General features: G+C 39.9%; 1 protein-coding gene across 3 annotated transcripts in view; it reads right to left on the minus strand.

The window, feature by feature from the left end:
* Window positions 1-18,320, minus strand: part of nacc1b (nucleus accumbens associated 1, BEN and BTB (POZ) domain containing b) — a 21,349-nt gene continuing 3,029 nt past the window's right edge. For 2 of the 3 annotated variants that reach the window (XM_016661837.1, XM_016661836.1), the window contains exons 2-8: window positions 6,877-7,027; window positions 5,763-6,005; window positions 4,849-5,070; window positions 3,954-4,413; window positions 2,856-3,153; window positions 747-844; window positions 1-626 (exon numbers count right to left, since the gene is read on the minus strand). In XM_016661837.1, the coding sequence (XP_016517323.1) occupies window positions 304-626; window positions 747-844; window positions 2,856-3,153; window positions 3,954-4,413; window positions 4,849-5,070; window positions 5,763-6,005; window positions 6,877-7,002 (1,770 nt within the window). In that variant the 5' untranslated portion in view covers window positions 7,003-7,027 and the 3' untranslated portion in view covers window positions 1-303. Of the gene's footprint in view, window positions 627-746; window positions 845-2,855; window positions 3,154-3,953; window positions 4,414-4,848; window positions 5,071-5,762; window positions 6,006-6,876; window positions 7,028-16,425; window positions 17,658-18,320 lie in introns of those variants that run through there. The other variant, XM_007574097.2, reaches the window with a different exon arrangement.

The raw sequence follows: 18,320 nt of genomic DNA on the forward strand, positions 1-18,320 counted from the left end.
TCTGAAAAACCATCTCATCCTAGCACAGATATTTTTAATGAGAAACATGGGGGGGGGGGGGGTTTCCTCCAAAATTGACGAGTTTGCATTAAGCCAATTTATTTTCGTAATTCCAATTTGCGCAATTATATGGTCAATGGAAACGCAGCTTGTGAGAGAAGGAACAGATTCCCAACCACCTGGCAGCTGTGAGGGGAGGGGTGTTGTGTGACAACCGTCATGGAGACTGCGGCGGTCCAATGTTCTCGACTCTTTACCGCAGACGAATGAGTCCGTCCGATCCGCCTCCGTGTGATCGTTTGCTCAAAACAAAGTGCTGCCGTCTCCGCCGGCCCCTGGCATGGCATCAGCCGGCATGGTCCCACTAGACGCTTCGCTGTTATTGCCGGCCGCCGCCACGGCTTCCAGAGAGGTCGGGTCGAAGCCCTGCTCCACCCCAAGCACGTCGGCCTCCATCTTCACGCTGTCGGCCAGGAAGGCCGAGTACGCGTCGCTGTCAGCCATCAGCAGTTTGAGCTTGGGGATCCAGCTCTTCCGTACGACGCGCCGGGCGTTGGTGCACATGTCGGCTGCGATGGCGTTCATCTCGCTCTCCTTGAAGCTCGGTGCGAAGTTCTGGCAGTAGACTGGAGGAAATGGAAGCACAGAAAAGCGGAGAATCGTGGAGGGTATCGCTTTAACAGCACATGGAGTGTCTGACAGAAAAGCCAAGATGCCACAAAAAAGATGATATTGTAAAGACTCACATTTGACCGCATGCAGCACTCTGTTGTCCAACGGCTTCCGGCTGGGGTCATTGGTCGATGAGCGGATGCCGGTTCCACAGCTGTTAGCTAGTGTGCTCCTAACCAGATGAAAAGGACACAAAAGATCCCTGTAACCTCTTATTCACATATTTGATTCCATAAACTCTAATCGGTTAATTTTAAGGTACAAAACTATCAATAATGTGGAAAATTTATATTTTATGGTACTTTTAAAGCTTGGAAAGTTCTAAAAAGCTCAAGGGTAGCAAAAGGACAAGGAGTACAACGGTTTCAATTTTCTGGCCCAATCACTGATTTTTAAAAAGCCTGAAAGTACCGATTTTTTTTTCTTTTTGTCTAAAAACCAGCTAAAAAAAGCAACAAAGTCGCTAAGTTGGCAACAATGGGGTGACTATTGTTAACAGTAAATGGCTGTCAGTCAGCTTTCTGTTAGCTAATTTTCAGACCTTTGCAGAAGTAGATGAGATCGGTTTCACATTTAAGTATCGGGTGGTCAACCGATTGATTGGTATATCCTCAAAATTGTTTTCAAAACAAATAACAATTTAGGGCTGAAACGATTAATCAGATTAATCATGATGAATCGACCATTGGAATATTTGTCAAGTAATTTAGTAATAGATTAATTGTTAACTCTAACATACAGACTCGAAAAAGGTAATTTGCCATATTCACAATTAAGCCAAAACTTAACAAAAAAATGATACATTTTGCATTTAAGATTAAAAAAACCTTTTGTCTGTAAATAGTTTAAGTCCTTAAGTAACCTAGTTTTACCTTCACCAAGTTCAAATTCTGTAATAACAAATCTCCAATTAAGCACCTTTTGACATCCAGTTATTAATCTGTTAATCCACAAAATAATTAACATATTAGCCCTACACTGTTGATGTTATGTCAAGCAAATAGAGCTGAGCTTTTCACGTGATGGTGCTAAGAGTATTTTTCTAGCTGCAAATGGAGCCATTACTGCAAATGATAAAGTGTACACTAAAGGAGTGGTGCTATTGAATTTTATGCAATAAACAGGATTTTTTCTTGTTTAAAAAAAGAAAAGGAATTATATGTGTGTTTGCATCTCATAATTCTAATATTATATAAAAAAGGTTTATATTGTTAAATGAAAAACTAGCAGAATATGGCAATTTGTTATTGATAAATTGATAGATTAATTGATAATTCAACTAATTGCTGGTTACAGTCTTATGAAAATTTGGATGTGCATCTGGGATTCTGTTGCAAAAATGTAAACAGTATTGATTAAGATCGATCTACGTTTTCCAAACTCTTCTCTCCTTTTTTATATCCAATTAATCGTCAGAAAAATCAATAGAATAATGGATAACTAAAGTGATCTTTAGTTGAAGTCCTATAAAAATTAGGGTGTGCATTTGGGATTATGTTGATAAAATTTAACTGTATTGATTCTGATCAATCTAAATTTTTCAAACTCTTTTCTTTCTTTCTCTCTTTCCTTCTTCTTTCTGTATTTCGTTCTATTTCTTTCTCATGTCCTTTGCAGCTTCTATCATGTTTTACATTTGTTTTCTAACTCCATCCATCTTTCTAACCACACTGATAAAAAGCATCTCCACAGCATAATGCATGTTTCACCATGGGGGATTGCATGATGAGCACTGTTTTCTTCCACACAGCACTTTGCATGTAGACAAAAATCACCTACATGACTATCTTACCATGTTTTAATTGAACACTTTTGCAAGGCACTGTAGTGTTTCTAACATGCATGTGTTACAGAAACATTCTCAAAGCTCTTTCCAGTGAAAGCAAAGCTTTCAAAAAAAGTAAAACAAAAAGTGGTGATATGACGTGAGATGATTACCAACTACGTTGACCTCAAAATAAATTCACCTTTCATCAGAAAAAAACTGAAAGAAACAGTATTTTTCAAATCAGTCATCAAAACGTTTCATCTTTAAAGCCTTCAAGAAGGTACTTTGATAGCGGCTTTTCTTCACTTGATCCGTCTTCGCCTGCTTCACTTTCCCTCCCCCCACCCGCTAAGAAAGTTGACAACAATAAAAGACCTCTGCATCGCAGCAAATGGGAAGGATTTCAGCCACTGACCTGTCAAAGAACGCCGCCAGCAGCCGCCGGAGTAGCACTTTGTGGCGGGTGCCGGCGCTGACGTGACAGTTCATGAGCTGGGCGCGCGAGATGAAGACAGAGGTGCCGCTGACCAGCTCCAGCTTCTCCGCCGGGTCGCCTTCCTCGTACAGCTTCGGATGGCAGCGGTTGCCAATCTGGCTGATGAGCTCAGCGGGCAGCGACGCCAGGTCCTGCCGGGACCGCCCCCCTTTGCCTCCGCGCCCGCCTCCCGAATCGGGAGCCAAGTCTGGCAACGCCTCCACCCGTTCTCCGACCACTGAAGACGGAGGGAGATTTATTGTTACTGTAGCTGTGAAAATATTTCTTCCTACCTGGATATGAAAAAACATGGCAAATATTTCAGTTCTCCCAAATGTTTTTCAGAACCCTCCCACAGTCTTAGTGCGACAGCTCAGGAGGAGCACGGCAAATGTCACGGTCGGACAGCAGGAGACCGCCAGTTTCCAAAACCACAAAAAAAAATAAAAATAAAAAAAATTGTAAAAGCATACGTGGGATCAGTGCAACCTCACCGGACTATGCACAGAGTAAAAAAAAAAAAAAAAAAAAAAAAAGACTGGTTCCCATCTCGACTGCAGGAGGGTTTCAAAAAATATATATATTTTTGGACAGAAATAGCACAAAAAAATTCTAAAACCCAACAAATTTTATTTAATATTTGTCAGCTTTAGTATAGTAAAAATGTATATATTTATGCATCCCATTAAATTTAAATCTCGGTTACTACTGCTTCCACTAAACACTTTAAGACAATAGCTGTGACAAAGTGCTATACGAATAAAATCAACAATCAACAAACATTCAAAATAGGGCAAGGACTGAAGAAAAAGACAACCATAAAATCAATAAAAACTCAAATGGAAATCAGATCAAAACTCTCAAAACAAACCAAACTTTCCAGGCAAACAAACCAGAGCAAAATAAGGTGTAAATGCACCCAAAGATTGCTAACTGAGCTGCTTTTTCACTCTGCAACAGGTTCGTTATAGAAGAGTGTTGATGCTACACTTGCTAGCTTAAAACGATCTGAACACATTGGCCTATTCATTTCCTCACCTGCCGCTCCAGCATTCAGCATGCTGTACATGGTGTACATGTTGCAGATCTGTCTGTACTGCTCTTCGGCACTCTCATCTGCAATCTCGTCCTCCTCCTCATCGTCGTGGTAACTGATTGGCGAGTCACTGGTGTACATGCTGAGCGTCCCCGGGCTGGTGCCTTCGGGGGTGCCGACGTTGTTGTTACTGTTGTGGTTAGTGTTGAGTCCAGCTCCTCCCACTAAAGCGGCACCGCCGCCGCTGGCCGCCATCGCAACACCGCTCACCGGGCCTCGCCCTGACGCATCCTGCGTCGCTGCGTTACAAGACGAGGAAGAAGAGGAGGAGGACGAGTAGCGTGCAGCCTTCCTCATTCCACCTCCCCCGCCTCCTCCAGACCCCCCGCCCCCGTCCCGGTTGGCCCCCTCCCACAGCCGCTTGGCCACGGGGGTGCAGACCACAGAGTAGGGTGAGCCCTCCTGCCGGGGAGGAAGGAGGTACAGCCGGTTAATTATCATCACACCCAGACGCTTTAGCAGCTCATCAAATGCTCACGACTACCAAGGAAACGGAACAAACAGCGACATGTCAAAGTCTGTTGTGTGGGGTGTCAAGCAGTGAATAAAAGAGATTAACAGTTGATGTTATGAAGGTTTGTTGTAGGATCCTTTGAGAATAAAGCACTTTAAAGTTTCAACGGTTCTTTTTCAACTTTTGAATACACCAAAGCTAACGCTAAGTGTCAGAAATCATTTAATTACTAAGACGATCACAACACAAACAGTCCGTGGACACTGAAAAAATGCTTTGTAACCCGTTTACTGTTGAAGTTCTTCAATCATTTTCCCTTTATATAATTTTCTGCAGAGTATAAGAGAATGTAGTGAGTTTTAAGGTCTTTGGTCAGACGGTACCTGCTGCTGCTGAGGGACTTGCTGAGGCGTAGTGGCCGTTTGTTCCGTCTTCACCTTGGATACCAGGGGAAGAGGCGTCAGACAGGAAGCAGGCCTTCCTACAGGCGCTGCAGCCACACCCACACCCATCCCTCCCACTGTCTGGGTGACTGGACTCTGGGGCTCGGAGGACGGAGTCTCCTCGGCATGGAGACCCTGGGAGTCACAGCTTGGGGAAGAGACCTGAGGGGATTGGGAAAATGAAAGTTTGATCCATGCACAGTATGTTGATTTTATGCTTTATGATTTAACAGTCCAACATTTTTAGGAGCTTTGTCCTTCATAGAACCTTCACAATGATTTTTGTGAATGATGATGGAGGGATGGAGGAGAAAAGGATAAACAGTTGGATGAATAATATTTGGAGTCATAGACAGATGGACAGAGAAAATGGATGGATGGATGCATGGGTGGGTAATTTTTGGATGGATGATACATATATAAGTTTTGGATGGATGAATAGATGGATGGATAATTTCTGAATGAATAGAATGATGGACAACTTTTGAGGACAGACAGACGGATGGATGAAACTTTTAGACAATGGGAGCAGGTATACCATCTTTCCACACTTATCCAGATCTCAGGCATATTTCTACATTTATAGACTTTTCTAGACTGTCCACATACTTTTGCAAACTTAACTTTAAGCACAATGCAATGTTTGTTCCAGATAAACGTTAAATGACAAGCTGGTGAGAAAAGGTTCTGGTCAAGATACATACACTGCTACCTGCAGTGTCACTATCATCAATCAGATATTTCTGAGTCATAACAGCATCATGTGTCAGGATTGCAATTATATTACGGTAACCAACAGTTTCCTTTGAGCATGCTTGCCATACTCTTAGCTCATTCATTCACTCTGAAGTCACCTTGAGGAAAAACTCTGTGCCTTTCTCCATTATCTGTTGGATCTGGAGGAAGCCGGCGGTGTACATCAGCAGAAACTGGTCTCCGATGTTCATGCTGAGGCGCCCCGTGTAGCAGAAGGCCAGAATCTGCTGGAAGCTCTGCGGCTGCACAGCCGGCGGCAGCTCCACCACAGAGCTCTTCCCGCCGGCATTGAACAGATCCCGGAAGTAGGAGCTGCTGGCTGCCAGAACTGCACGATGAGCCTGAGGGGTAAACAGTGTGGGGGTCGTGGGGGGCTCGTCAAGGTTCAAACCACACAGTGATCCAGGCTGAATATATAAACAGACTGATGGAAACAATGTTGGATCCATTTGATTATCACACATTTACTACACCACTGATGGCGAATATGTCGTTTGCCAAAATGCCTGCCAAGCAATTAAGGCGATCAAATTTCATGCTTAGGAGGTATGGTTTTAAAACACACAAAACTGTTTGATATTTTGTCATGTAATAACTACAAATTTCAATATATTTTATTCTATTTCCACCATCGTTTTGGCGCCCACTCCAGCTCAGCACCCCATGCACTGCATATAGTGCATACACACTTTTTGCACCACAGGATGTTTTGGGAGGGGCTTGAGACAAATACTCACTGGATATTTTACTTATTTTATGGGCAATTATTTATAATTCTTATCTGTAAAAATGTTAAACAATAAGTTGTTGTTTTTTTCCCCTATCACAATTATTTTAGTTCTTTCTGCTAAAAAGAAGGAAGGTTGTTATGTGCCCATCATCTGATGAAAGACTATTAACTTTCTGATTAGATTTGAATTTTGAATCTTAACCCATTTGAATATGCATGCAAGTTTGAGATTGTAATGTGACTAAAATATGGAGAAATTCAAGTGCTTTGTATGTAAACCCACATTAAAGAAAGCTGAAAATAATTACTCAATTAAAATGTAAACTACTTCATAATCCACATATTTCATAAGGCAACACAAAAAGACATTGAATTTAACAAAACTTTACAGAAAGTTATTAGACAAAACAACTATTTGAAGTTTTAATTATGGAGAAATACTGTTAATATACTGCCGAATAAAATATTTAATACAATCTGACCTTAAAGGCATGCCCCTTGACGACCACGGAGACGTCACAATAGAGGCCCTGCAGCCGCTGTTCGTTCAGACACTCCAGGACGTTGTTGCCAAAGTTGGGGATCGCCATCTGCAGCGTCTGAGCCATAACGCTCTGCCCAGGACCACAGGGTCTGCGAAATTTACCACAGCAAGAAGGAAAGTCAGGGGCGTACATGTGGCAAACAAATAGACAAATATTATTGGAGTAAGAGTCAACAACTTTATTTGTAAGAACTTTTCAAAAGAGCAAAACTGAGCAAAAGTGCTGAACAGACACCATATTAAAAAATCAACATAAAACAAGCAAACTAGTGGTTTCCCAATGCCGATACCGATGTTGAGCCGATACCAGCGTCAAGTGCTCATACTCAACAATTTTTCTCATCATACTCCCATCAATTTTTTTTAAAAATGATGATGACATTTAATTGCTTTTAGATTTCATCATCTGAGATGTGTAATTAATTGGAGCAGAGCAGTGGAGCAAACTGCACTTTCTAGTCTGATGGACATCTGTACTTTCACTTCTTTCCTTCGTCTACAAGGTGAGCTGTCTACTTCTCTGTTTAGACTATAATAAGTAGATTAACCCAACTGGATTGCACATTCTCTTTTGGCTTTCTCTGTGTAAGCATTGTTGGCTTATTAAATGGGCCACAGAAGCTCGAGCCACCATCAAATAATTTTGGGCCGACTGGGCTATATATCTAAATTCAAGCGAAAAGTCTTTTGACAAGTGATAAAGTTTTACAAATGGACAGTGAAGAGACCTGCCTAATGTGTATAATGGGCTTCTTTTGAGCAAGACTCAACACATTCAGTGTTTTAGGTGTAGTTTTAATATCAAAATCAGCTAACATGCTCTTATTTTCTAAATTACTACAGTTAGCATACATAGTATAACTAGCAACTAGCATGTTGACCTATAGTAACATACTCCATTCACTATGGGAGAAAACGTGCTAAAGCTAAAATTAGCTAAATGCTAACATTGGCTAAACTCCTGTCAAATCGCATGTGGGCCATCACTAGGGAGGAACGAGGAGCTAAAGGCATGTTGTAGATAGATTACCAAGGGAAGGGTTAGGAGTGGCTAAATGAGGAAGCAAAACAAATGCAGAGTAGACGAGGCGGTAAAAACGACAAAGCAAGAAAAGAAATCTTCAGAGATGAAAAGTAGAGCAAAATGACGAGCAGATGGAAGTGAAGAGAGTGAGACAACTTGAGATAAAGAGAAAGGGTTGCTTACGTGCACGAAGATTAATGAATTAAAAATTTGGTAAACAGCTTTGATTCAAGTCTAGCTTCTAAATAAAAGAGAATTTGGAGGCAACTGGGCCAGTTATATAAGCTCTTCTTATCTTTATCCTAACCCTGTTTCCTTACATCTGATTCACTTTATAGAACTGTTTGGCGGTTTTTGCCCTACTTTGACATTTATTCTGTCAGTTCTTCTAAGCGAAGAACAAAAACTGCTTACATAACTTGTCTATTTCACTTCACCACAGAACAAAAGAGTCTCTGATCAAAAGGAAGGAAACCGTAGATCTCCCAGCGAATAATATATCCATCATTAAGGCGTCACTTTAAAATGGACTGTATTTTTGTTTATAAATGCATAGCACATATAAACTAGCTGGGAACAGAAGTAAACAGCTGGAAACATAAAGGTGAGTCACAACGCCACTGAACAAATACGTCATATGGAAGATTGTGGCCTCCAAGCAATGGATGCAGGCCAAGTTCGGCAGACACCAGCGAGTATTTGGAGCACAGCAATGATGCGTTCTATCTGACCCCGCTCCAACCCCAAACATCCCACTAATCTGTAATAATATTTAACTGATTAGCCTTTCTCTTCCACTGGGAGCAAAACTCACTCGGATAAAACCCTGCAACCTAAGCAGCAGGCTTCACAGATTTATTCAGATCTTCTTGTATTTCCGGCAAGTGGCGGTGACGAGACCTGCTAACTGAAATTCACAATTTTCACAACTTATTGTCTGAGCTTCTACACCAAATTGACTGGAAAAGGACTGACTTAATGATAAGAAGCTAATTGAAAAAAGTTTATTTGTGTAGCACAATTCAGCAACAAAGAGCTTTACACAATTAAAACATAACACAATGAATAAACAAAAAAAGCATCATGTTTCAGGCAAAATACAGAGAAGTAATAAAAAGTTGCAGTACAGACGACAATTAATCAATGTTCCAGTTATTATTAATCAAAAGAAACTTTAAACTGGTGGATTTTTTTTTGTTTTTTTTTTGCCGTGATTTAAAGGAACGCTGTGTTTTGGCAGTTTTGCATTTTTCCTGGAGTTTGTTTCAAATAAAACTGAACACTGTTTCTCCATGTTTGTTTTTGATTCTGGGGATGCAAGTAAATTTCAACCAGAAGATCTGAGTTGTCTGAAAGATTGATTTAAATCTCTAATGTGTTTTGGTTCTATAATCTTTGTGTTTCTAGATCTGGCTGCGACATTAGTCCTTCAATCCTAGAAATGGTCTTTAGGTGATAGAAGGATGACTTTGTAATTGTCTTTATGTGTAGTTGAAGGTTCAGGTCTGAGTCCATCACTAGTCCCAGATTTTAGACCTGATCGCTAGTTTCTAGTTGTAATAACTTAAGTTGCACGCTGATTGTACTGTTGTACTGTTGCACAGATTGTTCCCGTTTATGGTACGAAGATAATAACTTCAGTTTACTATAGATGGACAGACATAAAACCCCTAGAGACAGACACATTACAAATGATCAAACTAAACAGACAGAAAAAAATAACAGTAGAAGAACGATTCAGAATGGGAAGAGAGCTGTATCAAATATAGGAGATAAGGAAGCTGTGGGAGATATTTCTTCATTGATAATATCTGGACATTTCTTCTAGTTTTACGATTTTTGTTGTGGTTAAATGTTTCGGATCATCTATGAAATTTCAAATTGAAAGGTTTCTTTTTAAAATGGAAGTTTGAATCTATATTGGATTTTTCTCTCATTACCCACACAGGGTCTCATCGTCCCATGGAGGCATTCGATTAACATTTCCAAGCAAGCTCTAAAGAAACCATACACTTTCTCCAACTCTAAGCAAGGTCCTGCCCCTCATTCTAGATGTACGTTTGACCACTTGTCTAATCAAATTAATAGAGTTTGTTTAAGTTGGCTGATTTCCTGGCACAGAGCTGGCTTTGAGACAAAGTCTAAACATTTTTAATAAGCCTGAGGTCAGGCCCAGTCCAGAAGCTTAATGTTAGAGCGCTTAATTAGTTCCAAAACCAATTTTGATGTGTTTGGGAATATTGTCCCATTCCAACTATGCCCTTAGTTTTAACTGCCTTGCTGTCAATTTGATGGAAAGTTAAAGAATTCATGCAATGCACCATTAGCACTGGCAGAGAAACAGACCCTCGCTATGATGCTACAATGGTTGCAACAAATTTCAGATTTCTTAGTGTGAAAACAGTAATTTTGTCTCCTCCAAACATGCCTATTGTCATTGTGGCCAAATAACCCAGTCTGTTTTGCGTGACCATAAAAGTTTCTTCCAGAAGACATTTGGATCCTCAATGTGAGCAATTAGAATTCCAGCCAAGCTCCTGTGTTAATTTTGGAGCAGAATGTTCTTTCTTCGTCGACATGGATGAAGTTGGCAAACACACAAGTTTCTGAAGCGCCCAGAACCCTAACTCCATAAAAGATTTTATGTACTATACTTAAAGGCTAATCCATGAATCTGAAACAATTTAAATTAACTCTACCAATTTTGATAAGTAAGTCTGCAACATGCAAAGATCTTGCTAACAGATATACAAAGTGTGTGATTTCAATGCTAAAGGATATTCAACCAAATATAAGTAGTGTATAACTTTGACTCTTTGTAGATTAAAGATAATTCACAAACTGTGACTTTCATCTAGTGGTTAATTTTTTTTGAAAAACGTGACCTAGTTATTTCATCACCCCAGGGTGAAAATCTCCATAGTTTAAAGTCAAGAACTATTTTGTCAGTCTCAGAGAGGTAAGTACATATAAACTTTGCATATAAACCAGAATATGGTTAAACCCAACATAGCCATTTGTCACACCTGACTACATCAGCGTTTTAAATATTCTCCACAAGCATGACTGAAAAATATCACCATGAACAAACTGTTGTAAGTAACAGTATAGCACAACTCAAAGTGGTTCAACAAACAGGCGGCATACATCTGAAGTAGAGGCTGTAGGATATTAGAAAATCTTGCAATAGCAACTCTGTGACCTTTAACACCTTAGTTATTAGCACAGTTATTTTTGTCTGATGTGGGCATCTGCTGCCAGAAGACACTGTCCAACTGGCTAAATATTGTACAGTGGACCCCCGGTAATCGCGGGGGTTATGGACAACAACCACCTGTAAATAGCTGAAATCTGCGAGTATTTGAGACCCCCTCTGAAAACGTTTTTCGTCAAATAATTTGGAGTTATATACCAAAGAAAATAATTTGCAAATAGGTGAATCTGCAAATATCAAACCGCAAACAGGCGGGGTCCGCTGTAGTAGCATGTAAAATACAAGTTGGCAACACTTGGGATATATAAGCCCACAAATACTGCACTCCAAACAGTCTTTTGTAATATGAATATTGTACACAATGAAACTGTGATGATAATATATTCACAGTATATTGTTCAGCCTTAATCTGGAGACCATTCCTCCAACACAACACGGCAATGGCATTCAGGTCTAACTAGGTTTTGATACCAGTGGCCACCAGTAACATAATAGCCAATAGCGTGTCAAGTAGCATTGCGGATGTTTCAACTTCTAGTTGTGGTACGAGTAAATCTTCCAGAAATTGTCAGCCTCATCTTAAATTCTTCCACGTTTAGCCATTCACAGAAAAGCCACAAAGCCACCAACCGGAAGTTTCAGAGCAAATTTCTTAAACTAAAATATTTCTCTAATTGCCTTCTAAACTACCAAGTCAGCAAAAATGTAGCACAAAGGTGACCAAGAGAGGCGCCAAATACAGAAAGATATCCTGAAAAAGGCACACAAAAAACAGACAAAAAACCCCAATCATAATAAAACAGCATACTGAATCGTGCCATCTTGTTTTCAGAAAGAACAAACACAAATAGATTTACTTTCATCAAAGTTCCTGGAGAACTCATGAAAACAGCTAAAAGTTTAGAAGTGAAGTGAAGCATTGGGGTGAGGGGAAAAAAAACATAAACCTGTCAAAGCACAAACAGATGTGTAGAGCCATCATTTCACAATAACATAGAGTGGAAAGAGGCAGAGATTTAAATTCCTACACAACCCAAATCAGTATAGCAGCATGCAGCTATGCACTGAATGCAACTTTGTTTATGCGGTGGCTTAAATTAAACTCGAATAAATCTGAAAAAAGCACAACAATGTCTCCGTTTGCAAATCTTTCCGTCTCATCCAAACACAAAACGTCTCCTGGGACACGAACTTCAGACACATTCTCACGTATAGGACACATAAAACCATCAAATATAACTCCTCCTGGCTTGAATTAAATTATAAAACGTATACAGGAAACGGGAAGGGTTTTTTTTTTTGTCTTAACTCCTTTAAAAAGCTGCTCCTTGGCTACAAAAGCAAGGCGGTAGTGATGGGAAGCTACTAGGTGTAAACGTGAGGCAGGATGCTGCGGGATGCGCACTCAGCAAACCTTCCCCAGATGAACAATAAACGCTGGGGAAAAAAAAATAAAAAAAAAATAAAAAATTTTGACCGGAGGGTACCGACTAGGCATGATCTGCTGCTTTACGCCTCCACAACGCAGCACAGAGACTAGACGGTCATTAACGTTCTAACAATTTAATCATCAAATAAATCCTTTTAATCAATCTAATCACAAGGCAAAGGGGAGTCAGCAGGAGATTAAACGTGTCTTATTATAACCAGAAAGCACTTCCTCCATGTTTTCTTTTATTTCTAATAATATAATATAATGAAAGATATTACATTACTATGCTAAACTGACGGGACATTGCGCAACAACATTACACACTCATCATTCAAATGAACTTACCATGAGCACCATTACTGTAAGTGCTACATGTTGTGTTTCTTTCCATATTTATTTAAAATCAAAGCAATGCAGTAAGGAAGTCAATTATGTCACTAATTTTACTGTAATATGTTATTGTGTTAATAATTTCAATTCATTTTAGGATATAAAATGGCTTATCAATAAAATAATAATCTTAGTGAAATATTTTTACTTTATGTTGACTAATGAAAATATTTAAAAGTAAAATATTTATATATACTTGTCAAATTTTGGATTTTGTGTTGCAGTTTTCTTTTTGTTGAATTTGTAATCCGGATATCAGCAAAATTATCATTTAAACAAGCTATAACATTAAAAATGTCAGATATTTATTTATTTACATTTTACTGTTAATCTAAAATGTTTTACTTTTTTTTTAATTTACAACATTTTAATGCTGTGATTTACAGGATATTACTGTGAAATTCAGACTTTTCTTGAGTTTAGTGAGTAAGTAATATATCACCTCTATCAACCAATAGAAAATGAAGAATGAGGAAACAAAAGACTGTTGTTATTTGGAAAGAAATGAAGTTATTAAAAATCTCTAACCTCTCTCTGATATCTTCATTACGGCTTCCAGCTGTCAAGCCAACAAACGTTCAGAGGAGTATTTCAGAGGCTGATAGTCGACGTGTTGAAGTTTATAGGTATAAATACAATGTGATCAAAAACTATTTGCCCCCTTACAGATTTTATCTACATCGTCACATTTTCATGTTTCAGATCATCAAACACATTTTTTTAAATATCAAATCAGAGAATTAACCAGAGTAAATACATAATGCAGCTTTTAGATTCTGATTTTATTTATGTTAGTGAAAAAAAAGGTTATATAAACCAAACTGGCCCAATGTGGAGAAAAAAAAATTGGTGATTAAACATAACCACCCTTTTGTGGTACCAACTGACATTAAAACTTTGCAATGACGGCCAATGAGTTTTTTGTTTTTTTTAGGTCGTAGTGAAGGAATCTGGTCGCCCAACGGCGTCTAAAGTGAAGTGCAGATTTTCACTAGAACGCTCCAGAACTAACAACAAGTTCCTGTTTTGTCTTTTCAGTCCACTGACTATTTAGCATTGACACAGATTGGAGAGAAGCTTTCGCCAAATGTGAGATGGGCGTTTGGGTTGCTTTTTGGTGGTTTTCATCGTTTCCTCCCATGGGGGCATTTTAGTTAGCCAGTCTCTTTCTTACTGTTGCACTCTTGGGAATAACTTTTGTAGACCAGTAACATCTGTAACAGAGGGTTAGCCTTGATTTCCTTTATTTTTGGGGGATCAGTCGATGTTTACACAGGAATCTCATCCGTCGATCTTTGTCACTTCCGTAAAGGTCTGAAAATCAACTTTGTCGCTCTATTCTGCAACTTTTCTGACAAAAATAATCAGTATCAGCCAAAACTGGAATCGGGAGATCAGGCTTTTTAAAGATTGGTGATCGGCCAGGAAACTGCAATTGGTGCACCCAAAGTAGTAAAATAGCATAAATAAAAAGCACATCAGACCAAAGATATTTCTGTCATAGAGAAGATGGCACAAAAAATGACAACAAAAGCGACAAAAAGTAGAATGCACACAACAAAGTTGGGAGACGATGCATGAGGCTGCCGACAACCCCAACGACACAAGCGGAATAACTCAAATAATTGTTCAAAACTGAATTTTATATGGACTCAGGTTATTTTTTTGTCCACTAGTAAACTTTGTTTAGTGTTAATTTAAACTGATTTTAACTTTAAGTTTGTCTCACAAAAGAGCAAGAAAAACAAAATCTGTAACAAGGCCAATATTTTTTTCACAGCACAACATGTGCAGTCATAAAAATAATAATAAACAGACAGCTATAAAGACAAAGCAAGTGCAATAAAAACTGCAAAAAAAGCTGTTTTTCTTACTGCTTTTAAAATATAATAGATTTATTAGTAAAATTAGACGTTTATCTGTTGCATTTATTTACTGTTATTTTTGGTGGATCAGGCTAATAATATGACCATGTTTAATAGTTGAGCTATTGGCTCTTGTAAGCAGTCTGCAGACAGCTGCTGCTTGAAGCTTGCCAACTATAGTTTTAAATGAGCATTACCTATTATGAGAGCATAGTGTGGAAATTAAGAGTGCCATGACAGTGATTGTTTTTCTTTTCTTTCCCCTCCAACCAAATGTGCCTTTGGTGTGCACAGCAAATGCCTACTGAGCAAATTTTTGTTTTTAAAAAAAAAAAAAAAAAAAAGGAAAAAATCACAGAACAGCGACACCGTCTCCCGTCTAAAACGTATGAAACTGTGGCTGAAAGCGAAAGCCGAACAGACGTCCAATTAAAGAAGTCTAAATGTGGTCAGAAGGTCAGATGGAGTTAATCACACTGGCATCCAAATGCTGATATTGGACATCATCTAAACATAAGTGGATTGCTTCCCCATTTTTTATTTTTTCTGAGCTAAATAAACATAAGCACTGCAAGTGGACATAAAGTAAATATCCATAAGCAATTAGTGGCAAGAAAAACCTCATTAAAAGGAAACCATAGGAATGATATGAGTCATGGCTGAAATTTGAAGGGGGCAGGGTTGACACCCATAACTCATTAAAATTTAGTTCATCTGCACGATGCCTCACAATAAAAATCAACAACGTTTATGCTTCATTTTTAAAGCGATGTGGTGCATTTTGTTTATTTGCAAGGATACGTTTTTTTGTTTTGTTTTGTTTTTCCCACATCCATGCTGCTTGACTAATTTCATTTCAACATACACAGGGGCACGGATGTATGGATATCCTACACGCACCAACTTCTCCCCCCATACAGGTCAGAAAGGTCACAACAACTTGCAGGAAACATAAAGGAGAGTTAATTCAAAACACTTGACCCTTGCCCCGCAGTTAACATGTGCCCCATTACATGCTCTGGCTCAATGCTCTACTGTGTGTAGCTTTTTCTCTGTCTCTGTGTGTGTCCCTATGTGCTAAAAAGTGTCTTTTTAGCACTTTATGCAAAACCACCCACATGCAGCCCCTCAGTGTGCTGCAAGCAAATATTAAAAGTGTGTCCAGATAATGCGCTGTTTCTGCTGGAACGTCGTAATTACTAGACTTTTGATATGAGCATCAATCTCAGCCAAACCAGTGAGTTTACTACTTTTGGGAGGTTAAAAGGTATCCAGTTAGCAAGTAGCAGGCTAAAGCTAAAGCTAACACTGGTCAGAAGAAAGAAGCTGTCTCTCACGTTAAAAGTAGCAAACATGTCCGTTAATCACGCAAAAATAAAAATCTCTTCCTTGTTTGAAGACGTTTGTAGCGGCAAGTGCTGCATTCGCCGACACTGAAGGCAGGACTGAGATAAGCAGCACAATGTGGCTACAGTGTAGCCTCCCCCTGAGCACCCCCACTGCTCAAACTTCAGAGACGACTTATCATTTATGCACATCAGTTATTCATTAATTCATCTTACGTGAAAGTCTAGCAGAGTCTCGCCGGCAGACACCTTGCAGGCTGAGTCCCGCTACCAGCGGTGAAGCAGGGCAAGTCGGAGCGGCCAGAAAGCTGTCGGTGCCCCCGCTGTGTGCCAGCCTCGATGCCCGGTAGGATTTGGGAGTGCTCGGTTGGCCCGGGCCGGTGTGAGAGACCGGCCGTGTTCAGCGGGAGGAGGAGGGGGCAGCGGAGAAAGGATTCAAAATATAGCTTTTTTTTCTCCCTTTTATTTTAAATGTCAGCTCAAGCTCCAACTTCACTTAAAGAATGCAGTCAAATATTTCTCTCTTTTTGTCGTCTGGGGGCACATTAAAAAAATTCCTCAAAACCGTCGAGGGGGTCGGTGTTCTCCCCGCGTCTCCGTGCCAGCAGCACCGTGCGATGTCCTTCTCCTCCCGGCGGTACAGCGGAGCAGCTACCGATCCGGTTCGGAGACGAGCTAGTCCCGTCCAAGATGTCGCTTATGATGTCTTCTTGAATTAAATTATTTATAATAAGCAATCTCGGCCAACCACAGAAGCGATACTGGGCAGAACTCCAATTTCCAGACTATTTTTTTTTCTTTCTTCTTCTTCTTTTTTTTTTTTAACCGGGGAGGAGTTTATAGCGGGTGATCTTGGCACTCCATCTTTAACCGACATCAACAGGTCATCCCAGGACACAAATGCGCTGCAACTGTGGGCGAGACAGAGGGATGGATCCGCGGCATGGCGAGAGGAGAACAGAGCAGAGAGGAGGGGAGAGAAATGGATACGAGAATGGCTGGAAGAAAAGAAAAACTAAACTTAGCAGGTTTATTCACTGCACTTTGTGATTTTAGGCGACTGGCAGCGGTTTGCACTTGCAGCTTGACGACCCGAAGAGACAAGGTTGCTTTTGAGGAAGTTCAGGAATGCGGGAGAAAGATGAGCCGGGAACTCATAAAGCCACAAACCGACGAAAGAAAGGAGAGCAGGGGCGCCACAAGAGATTTTGTAAGAGGGGTGGCTACACGGGGGGCCTCTTATAATAATACAACAACAACAAAAAAAAACAACAACAACCTTTGATTGAATCTTGGGAATGGGCTGCATGGTGCAGTTGGTAGCAGTGTAGTCATTTCACTCAAAGTAGAAGGTCTTGGCTTTGAATCCCAGTCTCTGGTCTTTCATGTATTTCTCTCCATCAACGGGTGGGTTCCAAAAATTTTCGTATGGGTGGGCAAACCAGGCCAGTAAAAATTTTATGAGTGCACAGCTAAACAAAAAAAAAATTAAGATATATTTATTATATGAACAATTGTTATTCTATTTTAAATTTTATAGATATGAATTTATTTATTGTGTATTACATTTATTTCTCAGTGGCAAACATTTTTTCCTGGAAGGGGCCATAAACCCTTTAACCCCCCTGGGGGGCACCACTGGTGGGTTCTCTCCAGGTACTCCGGCTTCCTCCCACAGTTCAAAACATGACTCTTAGGTTAATTGGCCTCTGTAAGCTGCCTGCAGGTATGAGTTTCTGTCCTGTGTGCTGCCCTATGATGGCCTGGCATCTCATCCATCACAGGATGACTGCTGGAGATGGGGTGTGGAGGTACCTGGGTGCATGATGACTTCAGGTGATTGGTAAAATAGGATACAAAATATACACTCAGCTCAAGCCGTGGGTAGCGGATAAAGCAATGAAATGTCCTGCGCAAAACTTTTGTCCACTGACTCAAGCTTAAATATGAATCTACTATATTATGCTTGATTTTTCATATCTTGACCAACTGAAAATCTGTGCTTTTTACACGTAAAATTGATGTTATGGCTGATAACCATTCTTGGCAACAAGATGGAAATAAACATTGCTTGTTAATTGGCCAAGTTTTACTTATCAAACCAGCACCAG

The sequence above is a fragment of the Poecilia formosa genome, unplaced genomic scaffold (assembly GCF_000485575.1).
Source record: "Poecilia formosa unplaced genomic scaffold, Poecilia_formosa-5.1.2 Scaffold344, whole genome shotgun sequence".
NCBI lineage: Eukaryota > Metazoa > Chordata > Actinopteri > Cyprinodontiformes > Poeciliidae > Poecilia > Poecilia formosa.